At 42.9% G+C, this 13,278-nt stretch overlaps 1 protein-coding gene across 1 annotated transcript in view; it reads left to right on the top strand.

The window, feature by feature from the left end:
• The window catches only part of LOC111968171 (receptor-type tyrosine-protein phosphatase gamma), a 328,528-nt gene that overhangs the window by 236,397 nt on the left and 78,853 nt on the right, over window positions 1-13,278 (top strand). Inside the window, exon 5 of the mRNA XM_070442954.1 lies at window positions 2,918-3,013. Coding sequence (XP_070299055.1) covers window positions 2,918-3,013 — 96 coding nt within the window. The remainder of the gene's footprint in view (window positions 1-2,917; window positions 3,014-13,278) is intronic.

Genomic DNA, 13,278 nt, shown 5'->3' on the forward strand with positions numbered 1-13,278 from the left:
GTGTGTGCGTGCATGCGTGCACACAAGTACTGTAGAGCTGCAATGCTGCTATTATTGCCATCAATTATCTGACAGAAGAAGCTGATGGTATTAGGGTCCAGTTTGCTCCGTTCTAAATTCAAAAACACATATTGTACTATGGGCTCTACAGTGGGGTCCAGAATTATTGGATCCCTTGATAAAGATGAGCAGGTTTTTGGCTAAAATATCCTGATACTTGGTAACGCTCATGATGCCGTTGACCTTAACAAGGACCCCAGGACCAGTGGAAGGAAAATAGCCCCATAACATCAAAGATCCACCACCATATTTTACAGTAGGGATGAGTTATTCTACGTATGCATTGGGGTATTGAAAACAGGGGATCCAATCATTTTGATCCCTATCTTTTAGTGATTTTATTATTACTTCTTAATTAAAATGTCTTTCTCTGAGCAATTATATTAGTTTAAAATAATATCATTTTTCCCTGAAAAATTGCATACAATTATTTATTTTATACTTTTTTTGCTCATCTTCATCAAGCCATCCAATAATTTTGGACTCCATAGTATATTAGGAGACCACAGAACTGTTTACGCCTCAAATAGATCAAAGGAGGCTATGCACCCTGCTTTATGTAAGGATTACAGAAGCGTGGAAAATGCAACTGGAATAATATTGACGATGTTGATATTGTGAGAAAATGGATTTTGGCAGGCACAGAATGTGTTCCCCTACAGCATTTATCTCCACAGCTTTCATGTAAACACACACACTCCAGAAGAAGGGAGCTTCACCTTCACACGATAGACCGTGGGGAATGAGAGAGGGCGTGCGTGCGTGCGTGTTTGTGTGTGTATGTGCGTGCGTGTGTGTGCAGGTGTGTGTGTCTTGCTACATTGAGGCATTGCATTCAACTTGTCATCTTAAACAATAAGGAGGAAATATATTTCATTCTTGCCAGGCTGAAATGTACACACACAAACCCTGTAATCCTACAGTGAAGGACCGCACTTCACACACGTCCCACAACACGCACTTGATTTAGTGATGATACTGATTCTTTGACGCACAGTTGATGATGATGGAGTGTGTGTCGCTGTGGTTCTTTATCATATTAGAGAGAGATGATCCCATCTGAAATACACACACACAGATCCTGGTGATGATGATGTAGCTGTGTGGTTGTGTATCGTGTTTGAGGAAGCTGGTTCTTCCCGTAACATATTAGGATATGCTGAAGGCTCTCTCTTCCCTGATTAAAGACCCTGATCTCTGAGTAGGACACACGCTACATCCTTAATCCCTCCCACCGGATGTGTGTGTGTTTGTGTGTGTGTGTATGTGTGTGCGTCCGTGTGTAGCACATGGAGATATGTAAAATGTACTCCTCAGTCATAAATGTCCATGTTTGCGCCGCCTCATTAGCTAGCTTGTGGCGCAATCGGTAGAGGCGCTTGAGGGAGGACGATCACGTGTGTTTGTGAAGCAGAGGTCCCGGGTTTGAGACAGGTATGTGCCGAATCGGGAGGAAGTGGTATTCGCTAAGCAAGCAGTGTGACGTCCTTTACACGTGCGTGCGTGCATGTGTGAGTGAGCTTTGCCTGCTGCATATCACCATGACAACCGGCCTGATGGAGAGGACCATGTTGGTTGTGCTATATGTGCGTGTGTGTTTATGAAAGAGAGAGAGATAGAAAGGGGGGATCTAACAAGCTATCTGTACATCCTTCCAGTCTTGAGTGGGCTATTTATACTGATTATGTTAACAGCAGGCTAACTAAGCTACAGTACTAGGCCTCTATCTGTCTGGATCAGTGTGTCTGTGCCTGAGAGCAGAGTGGATGACTTACAGCCCATATTGACACTGCTCAGCCCTGGAAGGTCCATGTACGGTCCAGGGTGTCTTTATGCAGCTCTATGGGAATAAATAAGCTGTAAATTATCTATAACCAATGTATTACCTTTGACCTAATTAAATATATTTTTGTAGTACTAGTAGTTTATTTCATTTGTACATGTAGGCCGTACTTGGCAGCTAAAAGCTGAACTGCAGTACACAACACATACAAGTAAACAAAAAAATAATAGAACATTGCTTGAAACGTAAAACAAACAAGTATCAAGTTTCTAGCTTCAGAGGGTGCCTGCGTTTGGTGAAGGCATCTACCGGTATTCTGCTGGCAGCCGACTTGGATGGCAGCTGAGTTGGATGGTAGGGACAGTGTTGGTATTGATGGTGGTGATGGAGTTAGCTCGCTGGAGTTGTTCTCAGACAAGACATTGTTCTCGTCATTCCTCAGCTCTCTCGTACCTACTGGACGACTCCTCCACCATCGATGTGTAGCACCCACTTGGGTGATGCTTCTTATACTGCCGATTTGGCCGCTAAAAGCTCACCACACATCAGTCCAATGTATGAAGTCACCCTCAACCAGTGCAGGGCGGTGTATTATTCAAGGATTCAGAGAAACACCACAGAGGAGAGAGGAGTCAGAGAGCAGAACACATTCCCATTTATATGTTCTGTGGCTCTGCAGACAGTCATTAAGGATGCAATTTGGAGATCCAAGCTATTCCTTGAGAGAAGTTGAAGTTTTACAGATGGATACCTAACTCTTTAATTCTCTCTCCCTGTCTTTCTCTCGTTCTCTCTCCCTGTCTTTCTCTCGTTCTCTCTCCCTGTCTTTCTCTCGTTCTCTCTCCCTGTCTTTCTCTCNCTTTCTCTCGTTCTCTCTCCCTGTCTTTCTCTCGTTCTCTCTCCCTGTCTTTCTCTCGTTCTCTCTCCCTGTCTTTCTCTCGTTCTCTCTCCCTGCCTTTCTCTCATTCTCTCTCCCTGTCTTTCTCTCATTCTCTCTCCCTGTCTTTCTCTCATTCTCTCTCCCTGTCTTTTGCTCATTCTCTCTCCCTGTCTTTCTCTCTTTCTCCCTAATAGATGCAGATCTACATGTATAACTCGGATGACTTTGACAGCCTCAGTGCTGCAATACGTCAGAAGAGGATCATTGCAGTGATGTCGGTCTTCTTTCAGGTGAGAACATTTGTCTCGTATTTCTGGCTTTTCACTCATAGGGTTTTGATGACCCTATAGCAATCTATATGGCCCATGGAACAACACAATGACTCACTCTAAATCAATGCACATATCAGAAGTGAAACACAACATTACTGTTTTACCATCACTGCTGGGGAAGAAACACATTAATAAGCTTGGAAAATAAATGTGTTTCTTGTGTTGTCCGTGAGTACTGTGTTTATCTGTGCGACTGACTTGGGTCTGTATTGTCTTAAGTGGAGATATAAGTGTTGGTTGGCCTGAGTGTGTGGGTCTGTTGAGCTAGCAGTGGGCGGGGTCATTGTCAACTCCATCACTCTGAATTGGCAGGATTAAAAGTTCATTTGATGCCATCGATTGCGTAAGTGGGCTTTTACTTGGCCCATTACCTTTCCTTTAATACTCCCTTACACACACCGAGAGACATACACACTCACCAACACATGCACACCAACGTTTGCATGGTTCTCCAGTCCTCTAAGGTCCAGATTGGGCATTCTTTACTTGCGTCCACTGAATTACAATGACTGTCTTCCTGCTCTCCCTCTCTCCCTTGCTCCATCTCTCTCTCAACCTCTCCCTTTGTCTCTCTCGCTCACCCTCTCTCCCCCTGTCTCTCCTACCAAGCACTGCAACACCACCCCACACACACACATTATTTTACCATGAAGAATCAGATAATGCACATCTCTACACCTCAGAGGTTGAATTGGAGCTGTGCCCTCAATAATTAGGCAGAGATGTATGTATGGGTCTCCAGAGATTCCACCTATGCATTTGTTCTAATACAAATATTAGTATTTGTGGGTGCGCTCTTAATAATATTTTTTTTCTATCTTTGATCTCCTCAAACTCAAACACTTGCTCCTCTCTCAAACAGTAACCTGCACCTGTGTGGGTGGGTGTGTGTCTGCATGTGTAAACATGTGGAATACAGAGCACAGGGAAATGGAAAGACTTAATGTCACACACACAGCTTCAGAACACTTTCCCTAAACCCCTGAAGATAGCAGACAAAACGTTGTCTTCTATAGAGGAGTGTGTGTACCCCTGAACGAGATCACACAGTAATAAACACGTGCAACCACACACACACACACACACACTCAGTGAACCACCAAACTGATTGTCAGAGAGCCAGTATCTGGCAGGCCTGGAGAGTGGATGTATCCCTTGGGGGTGGTTATCGTGAAGAGGTATCCTGTTAAAAAGTGAGGCATTCCTCTATGGTGATAACCGTAAAGCTCCTCTCCTCTGTCTGCCAAGTTACACATCCCCATCAGGCCGCTTAAAAAACAACAACTAACTAATAGCAACCTCGCCTGATTACAGAGAATAAATCAGCTCATAAAATGACTACAGCAATTTACCAATCAAGTGACCTCTTCAAGGAGTGTCATATTCATGTGTGTGTACTGTATATATGCTGAGTGTACAAAACATGATGAACTTTCAATGACATAGACTGAGCAGGTGAATCCAGGTGAATGTTATGATCCCTTATTGATGTCACTCATTAAATCCACTTCAGGCAGTGTAGATCACCACCTTCCGGAGTCAATCACCACCTTCCGGAGACACCTGAAACCCCACCTCTTTAAGGAATACCTAGGATAGGATGAAGTAATCCTTCTAACCCCCCCCCCTTAAAAGAGTTAGATGCACTATTGTAAAGTGGTTGTTCCACTGGATATCATAAGGTGAATGCACCAATTTGTAAGTCGCTCTGGATAAGAGCGTCTGCTAAATGACTTAAATGTAAATGTAAATGTAGATGAAGGGGAGGAGACAGGTTACAGAAGTAATTTTAAGTCTCGAGATAATTGAGACATGGATTGTGTATGTGTGTCATACAGAGGGTGAATGGGCAAGACAAAAGATTGAAGTGCCTTTGTATGGAGTTTGGTAGTAGGTGCCAGGTGCACTGGTTAAGAACTGCAAGTCTGCTGTGTTTTTCACGCTCAACAGTTTCCCGTGTGTATCAAGAATGGTTCTCCACCCAATGGACATCCAGCCAACTTGGCACAATTGTGGGATGCTTTGGAGTCAACATGGGCCAACATCCCTGTGGAACGCTTTCGACACCTTGTAAAGTCCACACCCCGACGAATTGAGGCTGTTCTGAGGTTAAAAGGGGATGCAACTCAATATTAGGAAGGTGTTCCACTCAGTGTACATCTGTGTGTGTGTCTCAGTCAGCGTGTGTGTGTTTGGTATTTGGTATTTTATTAGGATCCCCCATTAGCTGTTGCAGCAGATCTTCTTCCTGGGGTCCACACAAAGCATGAAAAATGACATAATACAGAACATTAATAGACAAGGACAGCTCAAGGACAGAACTACATCAATTTAAAAAAGGCACACATAGCCTACATATCAATACATACACACAAACTATCTAGGTCAAATAGGAAGGAGGAGTTGATCCGTGAGGTGTTGTGTGTGTGTGTGTGTGTGTGTGTGTGGTGATTAGATTGCTCTCCTCTCACTGTGTTATGTATTAATTAAATGATGTATGTTGCCATACAGGACAAATTGTCCCTATCGTCTCGTGTGAGCTCAGGGCTGCGGCTTCCATTGCTTTTGCGGCCCACTCTCGTGCTGTGCCCAGCCCCCTGATTGAAATAGATTTTAGTAGAAACGTCTATCATTAGAGTTTTATTGGCTTATTTACAGTCCACATGCTCAGTGATTCACCATACAGTCATTCAGATAAACACACGTGTGAGTAGAGCAGACCAGACCCAGCATCGCTCACAGAGGCTTACTACTCACTGGAGTTACTATGGTAACAGGACGTTTACTTCTGATCAACTCAGCCAAGGTGTACAGTACATTAAGGAGAGGCAGTCTTACATGTGATGCAGCCATAGAAAATGTGTTGATGGAGGAGTTTTTTGTCTTCTATTTAGGTGACTCTCCATTTCTCACTAAATCAATTACCTCCAAATGAAGTTAATTACACTATTTGCCAACAGTGCTAAACCCTACAGTGCTGCTTCCAATTCAGCAGAGTACTTGCTACTGGAGGAGAAATTAGTTCCAGCTTTTAACAGAGAAACAAAATTAATTCAATGTAATTTGCTGTAGTTGCATTTAGCCATTTCTTAGTTAAGTGGTAAATTGAGGAGGAGGTGAGGCCTGGTACTGTAGTGTACAGGTAGATTATGCTTTGGCACTCGAGCCAGGGTTGTTGTTGATGAAGCGGGATGGCCTAGCCACTTAGTCTCTGCTTCCTCTCTGTGACACCAGTCGCCCTAGTTACAGAGGGACATTTCTCAGCTTAAAGAATGGACTGCCACCGACGTCACTGTCCTCAGAAACAAGATGGAGCTCTTTACATTTATATCGGCGCAGATTAAGTTTCTGTTACTTCATTAGGTGTGACTTCTCCCTCTTAATTGATCATAGGTGCTATTTTTACATGTATAGATATGATAAAGGTCCAAACGCAATAAGCACACTTGCGAGAAAGTGACACAGCTATTCTTTAGCACTCACGTCGTTGGGAAGGCAAACGCAGGTGTTTCAACTGCTCTCTGACACTGCAGAGATATCCTCGTTTGTCGAACAATCCCCTCTCTCCGATTCGCCTGCACTGCAATTAAAGCCTCATGGTGCAATGAGCCAAGAGTCTCTTGAAGGTGCAGTAGCTTCATTTTCAGTTGCCCTTTATTCTTCACTTCACTGTTTTATGTGACTGTAAGGAGATACAGAGAGATTCAACAGGCCTTTTGGACTGGTGATAGTAAAGAGAAGTCAGGGAGAAAGAATCAGTGCTGTTGGATGGATGATAAAGAGATGAGATGTCACGTGGCACTGGCCTGATCTTTCTGCCGTGTCATTGTAGTGTGGTGTGGTGAGTCAGGCTGCCTGTGTGGGGAGAAGAGAGGGACTGTGCTGTGGTACTGGCAATGCAGAGACAGACACAGTGTGTGACCCCATGGAGGAGGTTCACATGGGACAGAGCTGTGGGTTTAACAGACAATCATTAATAATGAAACTATAATTCCCTTGGTCACGCTCTCCATCGCTCTCTCTCTGCCTCCCTCCCTACCAGTTTTTTTCCTATCACCCCTGTCTCTATCTTTGAAGCCATCTCTCTCTTCCTCTCTCAGTCTGTCTTCGCAGAGGGCTATCTTAAGTAGGAAGATTTAGCGCAGGGCTCTGCTTAAATAAAACCCCAGTGCTGCTACAATCATTCAGTACTCTCTGTGGTCTGCCATCCACCAGAAACACGTTTCTTTGATGTGTTTAAGAATAGCGGGACAGTGGGAGAGAACTCGAAGAAGTGTGGTAGATGTGCGATGCCTCACACGGTGACTGGAAACAGAGGAACAGAGGAAGACAGTAGGTGGTGACGGAGGTGGCTGAAGAATAGACCTGGACTCAGGGGGTAACTGAACAACAGAGGAGTGCCATGGGAGGGTTAGGAAGAAAGGAAGGTAACAGTGAAGGTTGCCCCTGAAACTGTGTGGTTACTCTCTGATCCTCTTCACATTGATGTCCTACAGTAGGGGTCTTCCTAGTCTCTCAATGCAGGGAGACAATGAAAGAAAACCATTGATTGAAGTGTGTTGAAGCTCAGTGTGGGGCTTTATCCCAATTAGGGTTGAAAAGGGAGGGTGTTTTACTGGAAACTTTAAAAGTTTACCAGTAAACTACCAGAATTTGTGTATCTTTCAAGGATGTTATGTAATCTATCACAAGACATCTAGTGGCGATTTTGGGTAATTCAGATTATCACAGGTGTCTAATTATCTTTGGCCCTCTGTGTGGCCTTATCACATGTAAAATATATGAAATAATTATAAAGGATTGTTAAAAAAAAAAAAATAGAATGAAAACATTATCCTAATTATAAACCATCAACTTAGTGAATACAATTGGTGTTTAAAATGAGGATTTCAGCATTTTTTTATGGACATTTATTTATTTCACTATGGCAATATGCATTTGTTGTCAGTGTCGTGGCGTCAAATCCCATTGTTGATTAGATGCTTTTTTCATTAATTTCACAATTTTATCTTGAACCATATGGTCTATCCACTAGAAACTCATGTTTCTAGTGTCATGAACACATATCATCAATTAATACTACACTATAAACGCAACATGCAACAATTTCAAAGATTTTACTGAGTTACAGTTCATATAATAAAATCTGTGAAATGAAGTAAATTCATTAGGTCCTAATCTATGGATTTCACATTACTGGGAATACAGATTTGCATCTGCTGGTCACAGATACCTTAATGAAAAAGGAAGGGGGTGGGATCAGAAAACCAGTCAGTATCTAGTGTGACCTCCATTTGCCTCATGCAGCAAGATACATCTCCTTTGCATAAAGTTGATTAGGCTGTTGATTATGGTCTTCGGAATGTTGTCCCACTCCACTTCAATGGCTGTGCGAAGTTGCTGGATATTGTCAGGAACTGGAACACGCTGTCGTACACGTCGATCCAGAGCATCCCTAACATGCTCAATAGGTTAAATGTCTGATGAGTATGCAGGTAATGGAAGAATTGGGAATTGTTCAGCTTCAAGGAATTGTGTACAGATCATTGCGACATGGGGTCGTGCATTATCATGCTGAAACATGAGGTGATGGCGACGAATGAATGGCACGACAATGGGCATCAGGATGTCATCAAGGTATCACTGTGCATTCAAATTGCCATTGATAAAATGCAATTGTGTTCATTGTCCATATCTTATGCCTGCCCATACCATAACCCCACTGCCTCTACCAACCTGTACCCCCCACATTGACTTGGTACCGGTACCCCCTGTATATAGCTTCATTATTGTTATTTTATTGTGTTACTTTTTATTACATTTTTAAAATTTGGTTTATTTAGTCAATATTTTCTTAACTCCATTTCTTGAACTGCATTGTTGGTTAAGGGCTTGTAAGTAAGCATTTCACGTTAAGGTCTACACCTGTTGTGTTCGGCACATGTGACAAATCACATTTGATTTGATTTTGAGTATGGGGCACTCTGTTCACACACATTTAAAATGTTTGTCATTTAGCAGAAGCTCTTATCCAGAGCGTTTTACAGTTAGTGCATTCATATTAAGATAGCTTTGTGAGACAACCACATATCACAGGCATAGTAAATATGCTGGGCTGAGCGGGAGCTGCCCTCCTGTAGGGGAGGGAGGGCCAAGAGACCAGGGTTGGGGTGTAGAGTTTGAGTATAGCCTGAAGGTAGGGCAGAGCAGTTCTTCTTGCTGCTCCGTAGGCAAGCGCCATGGTCTTGTAATGGATACGAGCTTTGACTGGAAGCCAGTGGAGTGTGCGGAGGAGCGTGGTGAAATGGGAAATCTTGGGAAGGTTGAGAACCAGGTGGGCTGCAACGATCTGGATAAGTTGCAGGGGTTTGATGGCAAAAGCGGGGAGCCCAGCCAACAGCGAGTTGCAGTAGTACAGACAGGAGATGACGAGCCTGAAATATTTGGTATTTGGTATTTTATTAGTATCCCCATTATCTGTTGCGAAAGCAGAAGCTACTCTTCCTGGGGTCCACACAAAACATGAAACATGACATAATACAGAATATGAATAGAAAAAAACAGCTCAAGGACAGAACTACATCAGTTTAAAAAAGGCACACATACTGTAGCCAACATATCAATACATACACACAAACAATCTAGGTCAAATAGGGGAGAGGTGTTGTGCCGTGAGGTGTTGCTTTATCTGTTTTTTTTAAACCAGGTTTGCTGTTTATTTGAGCAATATGAGATCGGAGGGAGTTCCATGCAATAATGGCTTTATATAATACTGTACGCTTTCTTGAATTTGTTCTGGATTTGTGGACTGTGAAAAAAAACCTGGTGGCATGTCTGGTGGGGTAAGTGTGTGTGTTAGAGCTTAATGCATTAATGTTTCTTATAAAAAGAAGTAGTTATGCAGTCAGTCTCTCCTCAACTCTTAGCCAAGGGAGATTGGTATGCAAAGTATTTACAGTATATTAGCCCTCTGAATACCAAGAAGTGCCACTCTGTTCTTGGCCACAGAAGCAGCTTAACTCGGTCTTTCTTTGCAGTTCTCGACCACACAACTGTAATCAAGATAAGACAAAACTAGAGCCTACAGGACTTGCTTTTTGGAATGTGGTGTCAAAAAAGCAGAGCATCTCCTGAGTGGCGCAGCGGTCTAAGGCACTGCATCACAGTGCTATAGGCGTCACTACAGATCCGGGTTCGAGACCGGGCTGTGTCGTAGCCGGCCGCGATCGGGAGACCCATGAGGCGGCGCACAATTGGCCCAGTGTAGTCCAGGTTAGGGGAGGATTTGGCCGGCCGGAATGACCTTGTCCCATCGCTTTCTAGCAACTCCTGTGGTAGGCTGGGCGCATGCACCCTGACACAGTCGCCAGTTGGATGGTGTTTCCTCCGATCCGGGTTAAGCGAGCAGTGTGTCAAGAAGCAGTGCAACTTGGCAGGGTCGTGTTTCAGAGGACGCATTGCTCTCGACCTTCGACTCTCCCGAGTCCGTATGGGAGTTGCTGCGATGGGACAAGACTGTAACTATCAATTGGAATTCACAAAAATTGGAGCAAAAAAGGGGCTAAAAAAAGTATAATAATATATAGTGTGTGTATATATATATATACACTACGGGTCAAAGGTTTGGACACACCTACTCATTCAAGGGTTTTTCTTTATTTTGACTATTTTCTACATTGTAGAATAATACTGAAGACATCAAAACTATGAAATAACACGTATGGAATCATATAGAAACCAAAAACTGTTAAACAAATCAAAATATATTTTATATTTGAGATTCTTCAAATAGCCATCCTTTGCCTTGATGACAGCTTTGCACACTCTTGGCATTCTCTCAACCAGCTTCACCTGGAATACTTTTCCAACAGTCTTGAAGGAGTTCCCACATATGCTGAGCTCTTGTTAGCTGCTTTTCATTCACTCTATGGTACAACTCATCCCAAACCATGTCATCTGAGTTGAGGTTGGGTGATTGTGGGGGCCAGGTCATCTGATGCAGCACTCCATCACTCTCCTTCTTGGTCAAATAGTCCTTACAGAGCCCAGAGGTGTGTTGGGTCATTGTCCTGTTGAAAAACAAATGATAGTCCCACTAATGGCGTATCGCTGCAGAATGCTGTGGTAGCAATGTTGGTTAAGTGTGCCTTGAATTCTAAATAAATCACAGACAGTGTCACCAGAAAAGCACCCCCACACCATCACACTTCTTCCTCCATGCTTCACTGTGGGAACCACACATGCGGATATCATCCATTCACCTACTCTGCGTCTCACAAAGACACAACGGTTGGAACCAAAAATCAAAATTTGGGCTCATGAACAAAGGACAGATTTCCACCGGTCTAATGTCCATTGCTCGTGTTTCTTAGCCCAAGCAAGTCTCTTCTTCTTATTGGTGTCCTTTACTAGTGGTTTCTTTGCAGCAATTCGACCATGGAGGCCTGATTCACGCAGTTTCCTCTGAACAGTTGATGTTGAGATGTGTCTGTTACTTGAACCCTGTGAAGCATTTATTTGCGCTGCAATTTCTGAAGATGGTAACTTTAATGAACTTATCCTCTGCAGTAGAGGTAACTTTGGGTCTTCCTTTTCTGTGGCGGACCTCATGAGAGCCAGTTTCATCATAGCACTTGATGGTTTTTACACCTGCACTTGAAGAAACTTAAAAAATTATTGAAATGTTCCGGATTGACTGACCTTCATGTCTTAAAGTAATGATGGACTGTCGTTTCTCTTTGCTTATTTGAGCTGTTCTTGCCATAATATGGACTTGGTATTTTACCAAATAAGGTTATCTTCTGTATACCACCGCTACCTTGTCACAACACAGCTGATTGGCTCAAACGCATTAAAAAGGAAAGAAATTCCACAAATTTACTTTTAAGAAGGCACACCTGTTAATTGAAATGCATTTCAGGTGATTACCTCATGAAGCTGTTTGATTTGTTTAACACTTTTCTGGTTACTACATGATTCCGTATGTGTTATTTCATAGTTTTGATGTCTTCACTATTATTATACAATTTTGAAAATATTACAAATAAAGAAAAACCCTGGAATGAGTAGGTGTGTCCAAACTTTTGACCGGTACTGTATATATGTTCTACTGCTAGACCTAAAAAATTATTGGTCGACCAACAGCCTATCAACCAAACAATCGACTATTTGGGGTTAGCCCTAGTGTGTAGCTGTAGGACCAACGTATGTATAGAGTCTGTTGACATCCTGTGTATTGCTCCTCCAGCTCAGGTCACAGACCTCTGATTGACTCTGATTTTCCATCACCAAGACACTCACTCTCTCTCTCAATTCAATTTGCTTTATTGGCATGACGTAACAGTGTACATATTGCCAAAGCTTATTTACAATATAAAAATGAGAATCAAAATTGTCAACGGGACAACAGTAACAACAATAACCAAGTGTCAAAATAACCATACATTGAACAATAACAATAAACATACAGTAGAAGACATGTGCAGGTTGATTGGTCTGTCAAACACTGTCCCTCAACTTATGACAGGCAGCAATGTAGTGCGCTGCCAACCCACAGCTCTCTGCGTCCTCCCCCAACAGGACGGGTAGCCTATTCTCATCAGAGAGGTCTTTGAAACCTTGAATAATAGTTTCAAATTTGGGGAAATGACAGTCTCTCATTGTTTTATATTTTTGACATTTTGTCAGGAAATGCAGCTCCGTCTCAGGTTCTGCTGTCTCTGTCTTTCCTCTACAGGGAGCCAGGTTTTCCTGTGTCTACCCTTCTCAATGGCAAGGCTGTGCTCACTGAGCCTGTACTTTGTCAAGGTTTTTCTAAGGTTTTGATCAGTAACCATGGTCAAATAGTTAGCCACGGTGTACTGTCGATTTAGGGCCAGATAGCACTGCATTTTGCTTTGTGTTTGTGCTTGTGTTTCCCAATAAGCAATGTAGTTTTGTTTTGACTGTGTTGTAATTTGGTTTATCCTGATTGATTGGATGTTCTGGTCCTGAGGCTTCAGTGTGTTAGTAGAACAGGTTTGTGAACTCAGCCCCAGGACCAGCTGGATGAGGGGACTCGTTTCTTTGCTCAGCTCTTGTCATTGCAAGGCTTGGTAGTGATATGAGAGGGGGTCACTGTATTTTAGATGTTTCCAAAACTTAATTGGTCTTTTTTTAGTTTTTATTGTAGTTTTCCTCTGGACATGTAGGAGAATCTTACAGAACTCTGCATGCAGGGTTTC

The sequence above is a fragment of the Salvelinus sp. IW2-2015 genome, linkage group LG1, assembly GCF_002910315.2.
Source record: "Salvelinus sp. IW2-2015 linkage group LG1, ASM291031v2, whole genome shotgun sequence".
Lineage (NCBI taxonomy): Eukaryota > Metazoa > Chordata > Actinopteri > Salmoniformes > Salmonidae > Salvelinus > Salvelinus sp. IW2-2015.